This window comes from Scomber japonicus, chromosome 7 (genome assembly GCF_027409825.1).
Source record: "Scomber japonicus isolate fScoJap1 chromosome 7, fScoJap1.pri, whole genome shotgun sequence".
In the NCBI taxonomy this organism is placed as follows: Eukaryota; Metazoa; Chordata; class Actinopteri; order Scombriformes; family Scombridae; genus Scomber; species Scomber japonicus.
The window spans coordinates 24,114,938-24,132,707 of NC_070584.1; the positions used below are offsets into that span (position 1 = coordinate 24,114,938).

The following is a 17,770-nucleotide window of genomic DNA, read 5'->3' on the forward strand; positions in this document are numbered from 1 at the left end:
ATTAGTAAAAAGTAACTCATCTTTTAGAGAATTAGAAATGTTTATTACTTATTGAATACTTTTTAGACATCATACTTTGCGGAAGTACACAGTTACAAAAAAAAGGTCCATTATAATAGCATCAGAGAAAATAAATCCATACAAAAATAAATGGCTCGTAAATGGTTTGTAAAATGACAACAATGTTCTTCATAGAAATACAAATGCATGACAATTCATAAGGGTGTCAAGACAATTTGAAATGATACACAAGATCATAACATTTTTGCACATGAAGTGGATTAATACAAAGTTACCACACATGAAATCAGCAAGTGATCATTTTCATTGGGCAAAAGGGAATCTAATGAGAATATGAGCTTAAAGACAGTCAGAAACAGTTAGAGACATGTTTTCATGTTTGGTGAGGATGTACAACAAAAAATGTAAAAGCAGTCCGGGTGTTTATTCATTTACTTCATAGCTTCGGCACATTTTAAATGCCCACTGACTAAAAACAAGCCTTTGTGTGTCTTTAGTATGTACAAATAACAGATAATGTCATCACAGATGCTAATTACCTAATACACAGACACATACTGTAAATGTGTTCTTTTGATTCCTGCAGTACATAAACAATTGTTTTAATATGTATATAATATAAACAGGGTCTGTTAAAAGTATATACAATTGGCCATTATGCCCCCTTTTGGTCTCACTGCATCTATATTTAGATATTCAGTATCAAAATCTTAGTGTCGACATAAAGCCAGTACATTAGAAGAATACACATAGGTCATCAACGTTGTTGATACTGACATTAGTTACGAGCACTGACACAGAGATGAGAAAAGCACAAGACTTCACTTTTGACAAAGTTAATGCCATGCAAAGGGTTACACAAAAACATATTTGTTGTTAACCTCGGCAACCCGTCTCACCCATTACTGCTCCGACTCTTATCTGTGGAGATAAAACACGGAACAGTTGCCAAACTAGAGAGCAAACAGAGCAACAGAAACCGGGCACAGGTGACTTTCAGATAACCTTTCTCCAACCACACCCTCTGATCTTTACAGGTGGCTGCACACGGACAACAATGAGCTGACCCTTAAATACAATGGCAGTGTTTGCAGTGGAAGAGGCTGCAGCTCAAAGTGCTGCTCCCATTTCTCCCTAAAAAGTCTTTCATCCAGTTCTGATCAGAGTGAAGGAAAACTCAAGTCTGGATCATTAATATTAACATACAGTATGTTCTGTGTGTGTGTGTGTGTGTGTGTGTGTGTTTGTGAGTGGGTGTGTGCGCATGTTTTTGTTAACTCAGGGGGACCATAAACACCAACCTCACCAACCTTGTCAGGACCAGTAGTCTTCATGTGGACCAAAGCCTGGTCCTAACAAGGCAAAAGGTCATTTCTGAGGTCCTGGTTAAGGTTTGGGTTTGAATTAAGGTGTCCACAATGAACGGAAGTCAATGCAATGCAAAGGATAGCTGCGCAAACTTACAGTGTGTTCCTCTGTGTGTGTGTGTGTGTGTGTGTGTGTGTGTGTGTGTGTGTGTGTGTGTGTGTGTGTGCATGCGTGTTTGTGTGCCCATCTGTGTCCAGTGAGTGCAGGCGCTTTACAGGTAACTTTGGTCTCAGCCTTTTCACAGAGTCTAGTATTTTGGAGTGTATCTTGGCTTGTGGACCGTGGCGTCCAGCTGTCTGTGAAAGCGGAGTCTTGAGTGGATTCATTAGTGGGTCTTATCGTAGTCCTTCACCATGCGTTTAATGTGGAAAAGTTTGTGTCTCAGCCTGCGACACTCTTTCTTCTTAGACTGGTATTCTGGTGTCTGCAGAGTAAAGAGAGCACATTTAATTTGACTAAATAGCGTATCAATGTTTGCTTTTCAACTTCATATTCAAAATAAAACTCTGTAAACTGCTGCCACAAATATCTGCATTAAATATATATATATATATACATATATTCACTTATTTTTTTTATTTTTTTTTACTGGCAGGTTTACAAAATCCATAAACTAAGAAATGTTTCCTACCCGCTTCAAGTCCTTCAGTTGATTATATTCCTCTGCTACAGCCTGATGACAAAAGAGAGAAATACACTTATAGTCATGACAGCTCACCATTTAATCTGAATTTTGTTCCTCTTTTCCTTTTCAACATCTGTGTTTGACACCTAAGTAATCATGTGTATCTATATTTGGTAAGAAATATATGTTTCTACCTGAGTATATCCAATTAATACTTGTGACTATGCACTTCCATTAAAGGGCATTTGTAAAGCAGGGACAAGAAAAAGTAGTGTATGTATGGTGATGATCTTCCCGACAGCGCCTATGATTTTTCATTTTGATTCACTTCGTTTTTATAAACACATTTTTTGGTTCAGCTCTGCTGGTCACATGACTTTTTAAGGGGAGTAATGCGTATGTCTCACCTGGTATTTGGCAGAAGACTCATCCAGTGTGTCCAGCTGCCGACTGAGTTTGTTTAACTGATCATTAATGTCGTCCATCTCCGCACACATGCGCTTGTACTCCCTGAGGTCGGCATCAAACTCTCTCTTATATTCGTGACGCTGTTCATCAGTTGTTATATCCGGATAAATGCTGGAGGAGGGGGAGGAGAGGGAGAGCAAGGAGGGATAAAGGAATAAAAAGTATGGAATGTTTGGAGAGGAGAGAAAGACAAAGAGATATCAACATCAGAGATAAACTTGGATTAGTCACTAAAAAGACTAAAAACTCCCTTCTAGTACAGGAAAATGCACCTTACACTGAAATCATCAGACTCACTGTGGTTCAGACTACTGAACACAGAGTACAGATGAAGGAGGTTTGAGTTCTGGTTGGTGTGGTGTACTCCAAATGTCTCCCTTTGGGATATTTCTCTGTCTGTGTTTATCTAAACAACCAAATATAACTAACTTTCTCATAAACTACATTGATTCCCCTATTTTGTACCTTTGGCCCAATTCTCTCATTATGCCGGAGTGCCAGCAGCGTGGAATGGCATGCCTCAGGAGATTAACTAATCTCCTGGACAGATTGAAGAATATACAGACTGAAGCTTTTTCCATCTGCATGTTTGGGTGAAAGTGAGAATTAGTATTCAGCTGCTTAGCTCCATATTCATCTGTTTATTTACGTATCTATACACGCATGTTTCTAACCAGAGTATATTGTTGTCACATTGTCCTGCAAACAAAGTCACTCTAATGTGAGGCTGATTTTCTGAGCTTACAATTATTCATTCAAATCAGAGAATTTAGGTCTAGTCCCGAGGGAGTGACATTATTTGACATGCTGTGTTCTTTGCTAAAGACATTTCCGTCTCTAATCCAGACGGAGTAGGAGCAGCTCACAGTTACAGCTGTAGGGTCACGGAAGCTTAAATCTCACCTCTCCCACTCCTCTGCGTCGAGTTCGTTGCCTGTCTCTCCTCCTGTGGTGTACTCCGTCTCATACTGAGACTCATCCAGCTCAGGGTTACGTCTGCGTCTCTTGCCCCTGTTGGCAGAGGGTTTACGGCCTCCGCCTGTCTCTTCTGAAGGACTGGAGCTGGTCCTTCCACCATGGGAGAACACCTCTGATGGTCGGCTGGTGGTCCTTTCCGAGTATCTACAGGTCAGCACCAAAGATATGATAAAATTATACAATGCCCTTTCAACTGTCCCAGATTTTCCTGGTTTAACAGGCTAAATTTGTTGACAGTCTAAGAAACAACTAAATAAATGAAGCAAGAAGACATTTTACTCCAATAGCATCGTGACTGAAATAACACCACTATATTTAGGAGTGGTCTAATATGAGACTATGACTAAACATAACAAATATTTACTGATATAGCCTAGCCCTAGACAGATGCCTTATGGAAGACCGCAGACACTGAGAACCACTAATGATTATTATTGCTGGCACCCTGTAATTTGAGTCTGTGTCATGTGGACGGCCTTAACTGACCAGGAATCAAGTGCAGCTCTTTAATAACAAGAAGAGGAGACATGCTCAATTTTGTAGGTTTATAGGGATTTGTAGAGGAATCCAAATCTAGCGGAGCAGATATTACAAGTCCTTACAACAAAGGGCTGCATTACGTCATCAGAGCACATTGTAGGTCTTCAGGCTAACATTCTTCTGCTTATGAAACACCAGCTATGTTTGCGAAGAAGGAAATCATCTAAATGATTACATGTTGTACTTTTAAACTCCCTCAAAATCATTGCAGTTGCTTTGTAAGAAATTATATGATCTGATTATTTTGTTTGGTGCAGTAAGATCATTCAGATATTCATGACAGGAATGGATTTGTTTTTCAAAGATATTAAGAAACTGTTAAGAGAAGTGTACTTGACAAAACTTTAGACACACACGTGAATGCAAACAGAGTACTTCACAAATCATTTCTAGCGTTGAAGAAAAGCAAATACACTAGTTCACAAACACACTGACTTTTCCCTTCTGCAGAGAATTCAACTAACACGAGGAGAAAAAAAAAACGAGGGGAAGTTAATCCAACAAGGGCTCAAAGGTCACACAAACACAGCTCTCTGCTGTGGGCAGGGCAATATGGGTTTTAAAACAAAGCAGTGATTAGATATTGCTTGAGTGAGTGACATTTCGAGGTATTGAGTGAAATCTTTGCTTTGCTACATTTTCCTTGATAGAAGTTATGTATAAAGAATTGTCAGTTTCGGCTGTAGGATCTTAACACATCTGCCCAAATAGAGAGACCTTCAAATATTTATGTTTCGAAACAATTAAATTGGGCTCTGGACTCACTGGTTGTTGTCATATGTGTCCTCATTAAAAGAGCTGCTGTCCACCTTGGCTGGGGGGTAAGAAATGACACTGTTCGCCGAGGCGTTGAGCAGTCCGGCCCCTTTCTCTGACACCAACAGGGTAGGGGCGTCCTGAATGCTGCGGCTTTCCTCCACATTGTTCACCTACAGCAGGAAGGAAAAAACACAAGGAACAGCCTCAGCAAACACAAATAAACACTCACACGTAGCAGTGGAGTGTAGCACGCCACAGGATCATTTTGTAAATGACATCCTGCTTATAAATCCATTATTCTTGTTCTCTTTTCCGGCTTAAATGACCTGTACAGTCACAAACAAGACAGTGTTATTACACTCTCAGCTGCAGAGAAACAGGTGAATGGGAATTTATTTGCACAGTATAAGTATTAGCAGCAGCTTTTAAAGGAGAAAGAAAAGCAGAGATGAAAGTATGGTAATTAGTGCTTAAAGTTTAAGAGAGCAGTGGGGCTTGTAATTGGAAAGCACGATGGTCTGCTTGGCTCATCATGCTTGAAAAGGTTCAGGGAACTAAAACAAAGAATGACTAAAAGTTAATTGTAAAACAAAGGCGACACTAACTTTAAATAGTCAATAATAAATAGGGGTTTTAATAATGTTTTATGTTTTATTCTCTGTAAGGTGACCTTGGGTGTCTTGAAAGGTGCCATCAAATAAAATGTATTTTTATTATTATTATTATTAATATTATTAATATTATTATTATTATTATTAAATAAACTGAATACTTTTGATTGTATACAGCATTTTCCCATATGCTACATCTGTTTCTGATCCTTCCAACCTGAAGAGTTTAATCATGAGGCTAAAATATATATACAGAAGACACTGGACAATAATTTAAGCTTTGCTTTCACTTGTATCTATTGTCTCATGCCTTCATGAACACCTGGGGCGGATGTGTTCCTCCTTTCTGTCTTCAAACAAAAGGAAACAGTGTCCGTCATGTAAAAACATTTGCCTTAATCTGTATTTCCAAGTCTTCCTGTGAGACCAGAGAGCCTGCATGAGAGAATTCCTCACAATGAAGGCTTCGGGGGTGGTCACCATTTCTTCTACTGCGAGACCACTAACTTTATCAATCATTAGAAGCCTTTTACGAGACCTCTACACAAAATGGTATCTATTGTTTTTGATGGCTAACTGGCTTAACAAAAACTGAAGGTATTGAGGCCCCTAAAAACAAAAAAGGAAGAGAGTAAGACTAACATAATCCACTGTATAAATAGGTAGGCAGCTTTAAATCAAGCTCGAATTCTACTCACAAAATATTTGCCTTTGTACCTGGAATATATCATTGACTGGTACTGATTGGAGAGGTGACATGTTTCTGCATATTCCAGTAAAATATATCATTAGTAAATAAAAATGTCCCAAGCAGGAGTAATCTGCAGGATAACGTTCCAGATATCTTATATCAGAGGAATGTTATCCTGCAGATTACTCCTGCAGGATAAGGTTCCTCTGACATAAGACACCTGACATTTAATACACATGTACACGTAGATATGAATATTTTCTTTACTTGTCTAAAATCTATATACTCTTTATAGTAAAACACACTCTTGATAATTACATGTTTTAATTTATCAGTCTTTGGTAAGTGAGCCAAAAAGGTATTTTAGTCACAGGTTAAGTGTTGACCACTATATAAAACTCTTATGAAAACTCCACTTTGCTGGTTCTTGAGTGCTACATTAAGGAGCAATCTCCGAAATTCCTCACAGTGCAGGAGCAGAGGAAAATATGAGCTTAGCTCCCAAAAAATAACAATCATAGTTGGTGGAGTCGCTGGGTGGGAGCGCCTTCCCTCTTGCAGCTGCAGGAGAATCCCGTTTGAAGAGTGCAGTTCATGGAAGAATCTCAACAATGCCCCTCTCAGTGAGCAGCACAGGGGCTGCTGCACCATGAACAGACTAAGTAAGCACAGTAAGAATGTCAGAGATACTTGAACCTGGTGAAGCAAAGCAAGGAGGAAAAGATGGAGAAGCAGGAGAGGGACAGAGTGCTGGATGTTGACGAGGGAGGAGAAACAAAGGGAAGCAGAAAGGCATGAAGGAGAAGGCAAAGTGAGGCAGACGTGCATGTGCAGTAAAAGAGGTGGGGGAAGCAGCATCATGATGAAGAAAAGCATAAATTAAGAGAAGTAAGAGAAAAGGGGATGTGAGGGGCTGTCAAGAGTGAAAAGAAGCCAAGATGGAGATTTATATAAGCTGTAAAATGTCTACTTGAATAATAGCTGCTCTCAAGAAGACTGTGTGTTGCAGAAAGATAGTTACAATGAATGAATGCTGTGGCAAAACTACCAACATTTTGTTTCCTAATACAAAAATATAATAACTTTTTAAAAGCCCCAACTGTAACATTATATGCTTCAAATCACATTCTCTCTCTATTTTGATGTTTTAATCCATGTCCATCATGAAACAAGCTCCAGAGCTTTATATTCTACATCTGTGCAGCAATTCAGCATTTCCAGCACACCGACAGGCCTGCAGAAACCGACTCTGATGACCTCATGCAGCAGACACAATGCACCCCCCTCTGCCCCCCACCCTCCCTGAGCTGAATGAAGCCAGTGTGTGAGGTCATCAGAGCAGGACAGGCCTCCCCAAGCACAGCAACAGAGATGGTCCAATCTGAAGCCGACCGCAGCCTTAGACTGTCACTGGCCTCGCGTTTAAAGGAGCCAAACAAACCTGATGACTCATTCTGTGGCACTGATTTGCAGGTAGGGCAGCAACGAAGGAGAAAACACATTGGTACAAAAATAAGGTCAGATGAGCCAACGCTAACGCAACACCCCTGTTTTATTGAAGCTGTGACACAGATAGAAAATGTAGGTATATTAGCTTATAGTGGCCATACAATAACTGCACACTTTGGACCTGTGTTTCTAGAGATTACAGTCATTCTGTGCCATAGCCTACATTCATATTTCAGTATTTCACATTGACTAGTTTGAATAAATAATGATCTGACAGTCATCAAATCATCTAAAATCATTAAACTTATTTGAAAACTTACTCTTGTGCACATCTTTAAAAATGCACAACACAAGTCTCACATGCTTGAATATCAAGACTCGTTAAATGTCTACATGCCATAGCAGCAGCGTACTGTACCTACAATAAATGTGATGACATCAGTGAGCATGACTGTTTATAGACACTAGTGCTAGTCATAGGATTCACTCTGGCCTTGTCTCATGTACTCTCATCTGCTCGGACTCTGCACCTCTGTGTCCATGATGCCATGCTATGACAACCTCGCTCAAAACAAACAACTCTATATAATCAAATACAACACCGTGTCTGTTCAATGCTTTCTTTAAGTGAGAGATACACTCTGACTCATGGCACTTTCTGCATCCATCATTGACAAATTTGATCAAATGAGCTGTCCTTTAAGTCCTTTAAGTGTACAAATACGCTGACGCTGTCTCTCGGAGCCTTTCAAAATGTGAACACCACCTGCTAAGTCTCAGTTTTCAATAGTGCTGTTTATCAAGTATATTTCAAAATGTGTGCTTTTTGCTTTATTACATTACCACACTGTTATATTTCAGTCACTCACACGTCTCTGCATCATTTGAAAAGTGGCAGCTCAAGTCGATAATTAACCCATATTTCAGGCAACAGTCCCACATTTGAATACCCAAAGCAGCCTCTCTAGAAACCACCTGCTTGCTCACTATCTTCTGAGGCAGTTAATGATTACTCAAAGTGAAACCAGGTAGTAGACCATGAGCAAACAATCACTGACTGCTATCAGCCCTGACCCTGAACAAAGTGACTCTGTCAAAGGAAGCACTAGCTACAGTAGTGTGACTGGTTTTCCTTCTGGATCCTGTAAACCTATAAAGATCTGTATATGACACTATTTTTGGACTTTAAACTCATAGATACAAGTGATGAAAACATAATAGAGATGTAAACTGGTATACAACATCACAAAGTCTATGTGGAAATACAGCACAGATATAAGTCAAAAATAGCATTACAAATGACAAACCAAGCAAGACTCAGCACGCCTATTTTTCTGCTCTGCATCACCACAATCACCAAACCAATCTTTACACCTTATGACTACCTGAGGAGGACGACCACATAACCAATGAGCTGCATACTTACCTAAATGTGCCTTGTAAAAACAGGTGGAAACTAATTTCTCATGTAGCAACAATTCTGTGACAGGTGGGGAAAAGCGTATGCCAATCAGTTTTGGTGGCTGAATCTAAAATGCCAAAAATAATATTTTATCATCTAATCAAATCAGTCAACATTGTATTCCATCAACCTTTGCTAGGCTGGATTTAAACTCCTGACCCTGTTCATTTGACTGCAAGCTGTATCTGCAAAAACTCTGGGTCAGGTAGGGTCAAAATGTGATTTACAGGGATTAAAGCAAGAAAAGATTTGTGAGCCTGAAAAGTTGTCCAAGAGGAAATGTCTACCATGTATTGAATTAAGTATTATATGAATTTAAAACTGCTTTATTCCTGAAATCAGGCATGGTGCCTGAGAACTTTAACCCCACGGATTTTTGTCTGTAAATCCCATGTAAACCCTTTTTTTTTTAGCTGTAACTACCATCCTGCTGTCTCTTACCCAGTCCTCTACATCTCTGCCCTCTGAGGCCTTCCCACCAACAAGAGGCCTGTCCCAGTAGATGTTGGGTTTCCCGTAGCGCCAGATCTTCCCTCTGGTTTTCTGAGCAAAGAAAGCTGCAACACCCAAGGCGATGACAATCAGGAATCCACACACCATGGCTACTCCCTATAAAAGCAAGAACATGGGAATAAAATCTCAAGTTCTCAAGGCGATAAGCTCTGAGATAAAGCTGGTTTGTCCCGGTACAAGAAGTATCCAAAAATACAGGTGTGACGTCATTACAATTCGTGGCACCGTGTACCATTAATGTAACAAATTCTTCAAGATAACAGATAACATTACAAAACAATCCATGCCGTTAGTATGAGACAATATAATATACCTGTGGCACAAGTAAGGCCAAGCATTTCTATTACATTTATTTTTGGTAAATAACTATAACTATTAATTTATCAACAAAAAAACAATCAACGACAAATATGATGATCAACTAATAAATTATTTAAGGTGCAAACATGAAAAAAACATTGCTTTTCCCAGCTTACATTTACATTTTGTTATTTGCCAGACGATTTTATCCCAAGTGACTTACAAGCGAGGCAACACAATCAAGGGTTTTTGGGGAAGTGACTCTGAAAGAGCCATAGCAGGTCATCAGGTCCAGTAAATGTAAGGATTTTCTTCTTGTCTTTGTTCTATAGTATGAATGTCTTTTGGATTTGGATTGTTGGATGCACAAAACAAACTAAAGAAATATGAAGACAAGAAAGTGTGATGGGAAAATGTCACTGTCTTCTTATATTTTTAGAGCTATTAATCAGTTGAACATCATGGTATGAATATTCAATTGAGGCCATTGTTAGACTATTTTATCTATGTACATATATAGAGAGAGAGCCTGAGAGATGTGGTGTCACATCAACAACTGATCATCCCTTCAAATCTACAGAAAAAGGCTACGAACCTCCTGAGGGTCAACAAAGCAGTAATGGTAGAGGTACTGGTTGTACATGGGGAAACCTCCCACTCCTCCCATCTGGGAATAGCCAGTCTGGTAGAGGTTCTGGCACATCATCAGCATCGGATTGTACATCATACTGGAGGATCCTTGGGCCATTGGGTTCACCCCGACAATATACACAATGTTTATGATGGCCTGTGAAAGACACACAGTTAGTACATTGACAATTACATAAGTAACCTTCAGTACTCAAATAAAATATGACTAAGACGACATCAAATCATATGAAGTGACTCATTTAGCAGCAGTCATCAACACAGTGATTTGCTGAAGAGTCACATCCATGAAAAATGATGGGGGGAACCTACAGATATTAAACATAAATGTGAGATAGCAGACTGAAAATTAACCCGAATTTACATTTCACTGTTCCTTACAACAATGATTACAACACTGTGAATGTTGTTTTTACACATTGCTTTCTTGTCTGGATTGGTCTCTATAAATAAAAACAGCTAAATGTATTAGGAATCCAAACAACATTAAAGCAGAGAAAGGAGTGCTATCTAACTATAGCCAAGAGGCAGGAGGTCTCATCCCAGATACTCCTTGAAGAAATAACTCTTTGGTCTGAATCTGAAATTAGTCATCTGTGTTCTACTCAGAAACTGTTGTGATTCGTACAGTGTCGTATAATTTGCTTCTGTATATAGAAATGTTTTGTCCTCTCATGAATGAATCACCACTGGTTTGGTGGTTTGAGAGTGCATAAACAGCAGAGAAGTGGAATGGCTTTAACATAAACCACAATGTAACTGGTCATTACCTGCAGGACGCCCATAATGATACTGGCTACCAGGACAGCAAGAAAGAACTTCCTGCCGCGGACGGCGTAGGACTTAGAGAAGCTAGCGATGAAGAAAGACAGCGCCCCTATGAAGTTGATGGCTGCCATGGCAATCATGGCAGTTTTGGCTGAGTAAGGTGAAATGTAGGAAGAGCCGTAGTTGCTGTAGCCGCCGCCATATCCACCGCCATAACCGCCGCCGTAGCCACCACCATAGCCACTGCCGTAGCCCATCCCAGAACCGTAATAACCCGTTCCCATTCCATATCCATACTGAATGTCCCACATGAGAGTGGAGGCCACGCAGGCAAATATCGCCACACACAGCACAACCACCACGGCCATCATGGATTTGACAAGTCCGGGTGGCGACCGCCATTTGTAGAAGTGCTGAGGTTTCTCCTCGATGTAGTAGGACCCCGGTGGAGGTGGGTACGCGTTGTAATCACTCTGAGGAGCATGAAAGCTGCCTGGTGGAACAAAGCCATGGTTGGATGGTGAGGTGAAAGGAGGACTGTAGACAGGTGGACTCTCGTACTGCTGCTTGTCAAACATCGCTAAAAGATGTCCGAGACTGTAAAAGAAAACAACAGAAGAAAGAGTTTGTGGAGAATCCTTGGACACAAAATCTGAGAGCAAGTTGTACCGTGGAAAGCTGTGCCACTCTGTTTTTCAGCAGCACTGACATGAGTAATACTAGGTGGAGATACAGGAGAGTTACGTGTGACTCTTTATTACCAGTACAGTGTAAATGTTTTACTGTTTTCAAGGAAGTTTGATTTATGAAGGCACACGTAAAGCCTGTTGGTGCAATTTTCTCTGTAGGTCAGGGTGAGTAAGAAAGTAGGACAGTAAGTTTATCACTTTTCATATCATAAAGAAGTTTTTTTTTTCTCCTTTTCCTTTTTTTTAACATGGAGAGACAAATGAAATATTAGAGGAGTGACCTTCGCTTTGAGTTCTCTGAACCAGCAAAGTCTTAATCATTGTGGAGATGCCAGTACCAGGACGGGGAGCGCAGCCAAACAACAATACTTTCCTTTTTGCCTCTTCACAGGCAAGTAGGAGTCTCTCTCTCCAGCCCACACAATGTCCAGCCAGACTTTGAACATTTCACATGCAGTTTTTTGTTGTTTTTTGGTTGCTTTTTAAAAAATGTTACAAATCTTACGAGATATGTGTACAAATGAACAATGCCCATTCTTCTACAGCGAGTCAGGGAGTGGGTAGTTTTGAATGAAAAGGCGTGTAAACAGCAGAGCAAAGTGACTCCACAGGACAAACAAGGAGAACATTAATAGGGCCTACATCTTTTTATTTTTCTTACTTTTGTCGCTAGCTGTAATCTCAGCCTGTGCTGTGAGTAATGTGTTACGAAACTGTTACACAATGTGACACATCATCTGTTATTACACCAGATAACAGCAAATAATTCAGTAATTATAGGGAGTCAACTAATGATTATTTTCATTATGTATTATTCTTCATTTATTCTATGAAGTGTTGTGAAATGGTTAAAAAAGCACATTGTCTCAGAGCTCAAGGTCACATCTTCAAATATCTTGTTTTGTTAGTCCAAAAATTCAACAATACTCAACCTATAAAGATATAAAAATAGAAAAGCTTCACTTTAAAAAAAGCTGGAACCAGAGAAAGTTCAGCATTTTTGTTTTACCCTTACATACTGTTCATCTACACCCTCATAGGTTTTTGGTCAGTTTTGACCAAGTCTAAGAATCCCCTCATAAGAAGTGTCTATACCAAATTTTGAACCACAGATCTGTTTAGTAAGCATCAATAGTCTATATGACTGATCAATAAATGGGTGATTAAACTCATTTTTGGAGAAAAAACACCTACTATTACACAATATCATGTCCTATTTTACCTAAAACATGAAAATATAACATAGCGAATATTATTTAAATATATTTAAATTTTTGTGCATTTTGGGCCACTTCAGGAAAAGTAATAAAATTTGACGGTACAAGACATTTGGGTTTTTTTTATAGCTGTCAAATGTCAAAACAGGTCACATTTGACTAATTAACTTCAACAATTACTGATATTAAAATTGTTGCCAATTTGTTTTGTCTGTTGACTCGTTTAAACTCTGGTGTGTTTTACTGTAATCTTCCAGCCATACAGTGGGACCATAGTGCTGTTTTTAAAAGCAGTAACACCTCTTACATCTTGCTCTGCCTGGACACTTCATGGGGACTGTAGGGGGGGGGGTAACAGCCATTCAACATCTGAGGCATACAGACAGAGAGACGTCCCTGGCAGTGCCTGCAGTCTACAGTGCAGGGTAATAATTCTTCTGTCTTTATGGGGCCCAAGCATACATGGCAGAAGAAGTCTCGCCTCAGAGCCTCCATCCCAGACACCTTCCCATTATCCCCCTCCCTCATTCCTCCATATACTTCATCCCCCTTACAATCCTCCTGTCCCCAACTCTCTGCTCTACCCTCTTTACCCCCCACCTCCCTCGATAACTTCTTGCCTTTGTTTCGGGAGCAGGAGGGGAAAAAGTCAAGGCTTTTCGTCACGGGAACAGTGTTGCCATGGAGTCAGGGTTAAAAAAAGAAAAAGAAAAGAAAATTGGGGCACTGTCCAGAGAGGACCAAACAACAGCTCCTCTGTGCTGCTGCCCCTGAGTGAAGTTAGACAGGGGAGAGACACAGAAAGAGGAGAGGACAGGTGGATGGGTATGCTTTGCAGAGTGGTGTCAGGTGTCCTTTATTGTTGATCAACAGGCTGTCCAATGAGCCAGGGGGGTCTTGTTTTGTTTTCTGCTGCAGAGTTTGATTAAATAAAATTAATAATCTGAGGCTCAAGCTCTTTTAGAGAAATACATTTCCATTCTTCCTCTGTAATGTTCACTTTATTATAAAAGGAAAGCAGCTTTCGAGCCCACTTTTTCTTTAAATTAGGTGTACGGAAGAATAAAAGTCTTCAAAATCTTAATATCTGATTCCGCTGTACACAATGAAAAGACAAGATGGCTTGAGATGTTGTACTTTTCTGATAGAAATAGTAAATTAGGCAACTATTTTGATAATTGATCAGTTGTTTAAATCTTTAAGCACGCAAAAATGCCAAATATTAGATGGTTCCAGCTTCTTATATCTAACCATTTTAGCCACTTGTCCTTGTCTGAACATTTTAATTAAATGAATATCTTCTGGATTTGGACTGTGGGTCGGACAAAACGGGACAATAGGTCGGCTATTTTCCACAACTTTCTGATATTTTCATAGAAGATAGATCATTTAATTAAAACAATGAGCAGCACTTTAATCTACAATGAAAATAATAGCGTATCGCAAACATAGACTTAACACCTGTACAAGAACACAGACTATTAAGGCACATAAAACTAGAATGAAACATTTACTCATTATGGGGAAACCTATTAATTTTTAAACAGCAAGCAATCCCTCTCTTAAAATAGTGAATCATACTTTTACTCAAAGCATTTTGGTAGCAGCAACAACAGGAGGAGTAACAGTAGCTGTAGTAGTTGTTGTTGTAGTAGTACTATAGTGGTGTTTGTCTAAAGTTGGCTCACAAATCTCAGTTTCAACCTCAGCCGAAAGCTGCAGCGTTTTGGCTGCAGTCACAGGTCAGGTCAGACACCCACCAGCCGCAGCCTGAGCTCTGCTACAACACAGAGACTCTATCATCTGCTGCTGATAATGGAATTCCAGTCATACAGTCACATGTCTCACATCTGTCAAAAACAATTACGCCCGTGTAGGCCGAGACCCACAGGAGTCAGCCAAGACTCCCTACCCAAAAAAGAAAAAACACCCCACTGAAAAATCTCCTGGATCTGAAAAAAAAAACATGTGTCGTTTACTCATTAGCAAATGTTTTAAGTAACAGATGCACCCTGACAAAAAAAACATATGTTCATTTTGGAGGCTCAATCTGTGGTGCTCTTAAACAACACTGCAGTAGGTATCTATAAAGGTGTTTCAAATATTTTGTCCATTAACATTAATAAGGGTCAAATAAAGTCAACCAGCACACTTCTAAACTCTAAAAACTCACGTTAATAACCTACAAGAGGGTAAGATGTATTAGACTGTATTAGTTTAAATTAGGTCAGGTGTGCCTAGTGAGTGTAATTAATGAGTCATTAACTGGCAATCTACAACACTAAAAAGATCTAGGTGCTAAACATATATATTTGAGTTCATTTATGGGTGGAAAAGCTGCTTTCGTCCTGTGTTTATCAGTTATTGTGTAAACACACCTTTGACACCAACATCAGAAAGAAAGGATATCAACCTACTGTGATTTTTGGTGGTGGGGTTAGGCTACTTTTTTGATTGTTATTGACCACGGTTTGTTGATTAATGTTTAACTTTTTAGGCTTATAGCTAGACACACTTAAATAAAACAAGTTATCATATATTTTATAACAAAGGCTACCATTTAGTCAGAGTACATTTCTGTGATAAATAATTGTTGACTGGCTTCTTTATATTATTAATATAGACATCAGAAACACAATAATGTTAGAAAGAAGTGAAGTGAAGTGGAAAACAAGTTGAATTTCCACCTGACGACGTTACAATCATGTTTTCCTCACTCATAAAACTACTTCAGACAGTAACAGCGACTTTAAACAACTTAACAAACACACTTATATATGCAGTTTTATTATATTTTAAGACAGGTGGGAAAAAAGGTAAAGTGTGCCATTAAAATCACCTTTCTCCATCTTACCTGTATAAAGACTACCACTGCCAGTCACGGTTTCCTCTGCCAAAAAAACTCCCTTTTCTGAAACTTTGGAGTTGAGAAAAATATGTGTCCGCCAAAAAAAAAGAAAAAAAACTTCACCTGTGTCTCAATGCATGTACAAATAAACCTCTTTATCTGTGGTTAAAGCTGTAAAAAGTATCTTTCCTTCCCCGCTCTGCACGTCTTATCCAAATCACTCTCAGAGACACAGCGCTCACTTCACGGTCCTCACAGCGTCTGAGCAGTCCGCGGTGATGAGGCCGCCGCACAACACCGCCACACCGCCTGTGTCCTGCCGCCAGAGGTCAGGCTTTGTGCCTTTAAAGCAGGGGCGATTCTAGGATCAGACAAGATAAAGTAGTAGACCTTTAGGGGGGCTCAGCTCCTAATGAGAATTTGACATACAATGCCCTGCAAGTATTTTTTTAAAAATACAATAAGCCTAGTAATTTATTAATTTTAAGGGGTGATAAGATAAAATAAAAAAAGGTCTAAAATCGCCCCTGCTTTAAAGATTCAAACACATCAACATACACATTCTAATTACAGCAAATAAATAATAATAATAATAAAATAATAGCGTAGTAACTCAGTACAGCGTTACCTATGGAGAAAAGTAACTCCTAACTCAAGTATTTTTGTGTATACAAGAGGCAAAGCAGTACGTTAATTTGTTGATGTTGTTCAGTGTTATTGATATTACCATTATTCAGGGTTCCCACACATTTTTACCAATGAATTTTCATAACTTTTCCATAATATTTTACCCAATTTCCAAGACTTTGAATTTAAGTAGTTTAACAAAGGTTTAACAACATTTTTAACAGAATAGATGCCATTTCTTTATATTCTGGTGCCTTTTAACAGACGTTTTGACACTTTAATCTCACTAAATAATAGGCACATTTTATAATTACATCCAGAGGAAGTGTTTGGCCCCAGATCAGAAATGAGAAGATATTAAAAAGCTAAATGTAGAAATTGATGATTAGTATATATTAAATGAATCTACTGATTTAGATTTTTTGAAGTGGGAGGGCATGTAGCCTGTCTTATATTATCTTTGATATCAGATTGGTCCATCCCTAATTCACCTAATTACAAACCATTTCCAGGCCTGGAAAACAATTATTCTAATTTCATAACTTTTCCAGGAATTTCATGACCGTGGGAACCCTGATTATTATCGTGTGCATGGAGACATTATCAATACGTTACATTCTAAATATGACTGCTTAGGTGGAGGTATGAGGCAAAAATTCAGAGATAAAACAGTTTCTTACAGTTCAACATTGGACAAACAGCTGAATAAATGTCAAAAACAAACGTTTTGAAGGCCAGTATATGAATACCAGCTCGAACAAAGAAAAGACTCGTGAGTTTCATTCACCACAAATATCAAAAAAGCTGGTGATAGTTTTCCGCCAAACAAAATAGTTCTTGAAAGGCAGTTAGTGCTAATTTTCCATTTGCAGGGAGATAAATGTTTAAGAAAGAGAAAAGGTCAAAGGGAATATTTGTTCAAGAAGCTGGGAGTCATTTTTTTAAATGCTCTGTTAATATTGTAAAAATAAAACTGGAAAAGTTACCAATTGAAACCTTTGAGTTTCATTGATAAATCTTTCAAATAATCAATGCAGGTAATGTGATTCATTAGCCCACCACTCATTGACCTAACAGAGATGCTGTTCAACAATGCACGAGAAAACTTGAAAAAATGAATTCCTTTGGTCAAACCTTTAAGAGAGGGGCTTTATCAAATCTTCAAATATTTACTTCACTACTTCAACA

At 39.0% G+C, this 17,770-nt stretch overlaps 1 protein-coding gene across 1 annotated transcript; it reads right to left on the reverse strand.

The window, feature by feature from the left end:
* Positions 1-21: 21 nt before the first annotated feature.
* si:ch73-61d6.3 (occludin) lies at positions 22-16,201 on the reverse strand. The gene is made up of 9 exons (XM_053322632.1): positions 15,962-16,201; positions 11,204-11,798; positions 10,381-10,572; positions 9,414-9,581; positions 4,766-4,929; positions 3,386-3,604; positions 2,422-2,593; positions 2,021-2,062; positions 22-1,813 (listed from the first exon to the last, which is right to left on the reverse strand). Exons 2-9 carry the CDS (start codon positions 11,777-11,779, stop codon positions 1,715-1,717), a joined length of 1,632 nt encoding a protein of 543 aa, XP_053178607.1. The 5' UTR covers positions 11,780-11,798; positions 15,962-16,201; the 3' UTR covers positions 22-1,714.
* Between the last annotated feature and the right edge of the window lie 1,569 nt (positions 16,202-17,770).

What these genes read in the sequence shown, in the direction of transcription:
- si:ch73-61d6.3 (XM_053322632.1), bottom strand. Translation starts at nt 11,779, where the DNA reads ATGTTTGACAAGCAGCAGTACGAGAGTCCACCTGTCTACAGTCCTCCT. An exon ending in GCAGAGATGTAGAGGACTGG is followed by an intron (nt 4,930 to 9,413) that starts GTAAGAGACAGC and finishes TTCCTGCTGTAG; the next exon opens with GTGAACAATGTGGAGGAAAG. An exon ending in AACTGAAGGACTTGAAGCGG is followed by an intron (nt 1,814 to 2,020) that starts GTAGGAAACATT and finishes TTTACTCTGCAG; the next exon opens with ACACCAGAATACCAGTCTAA.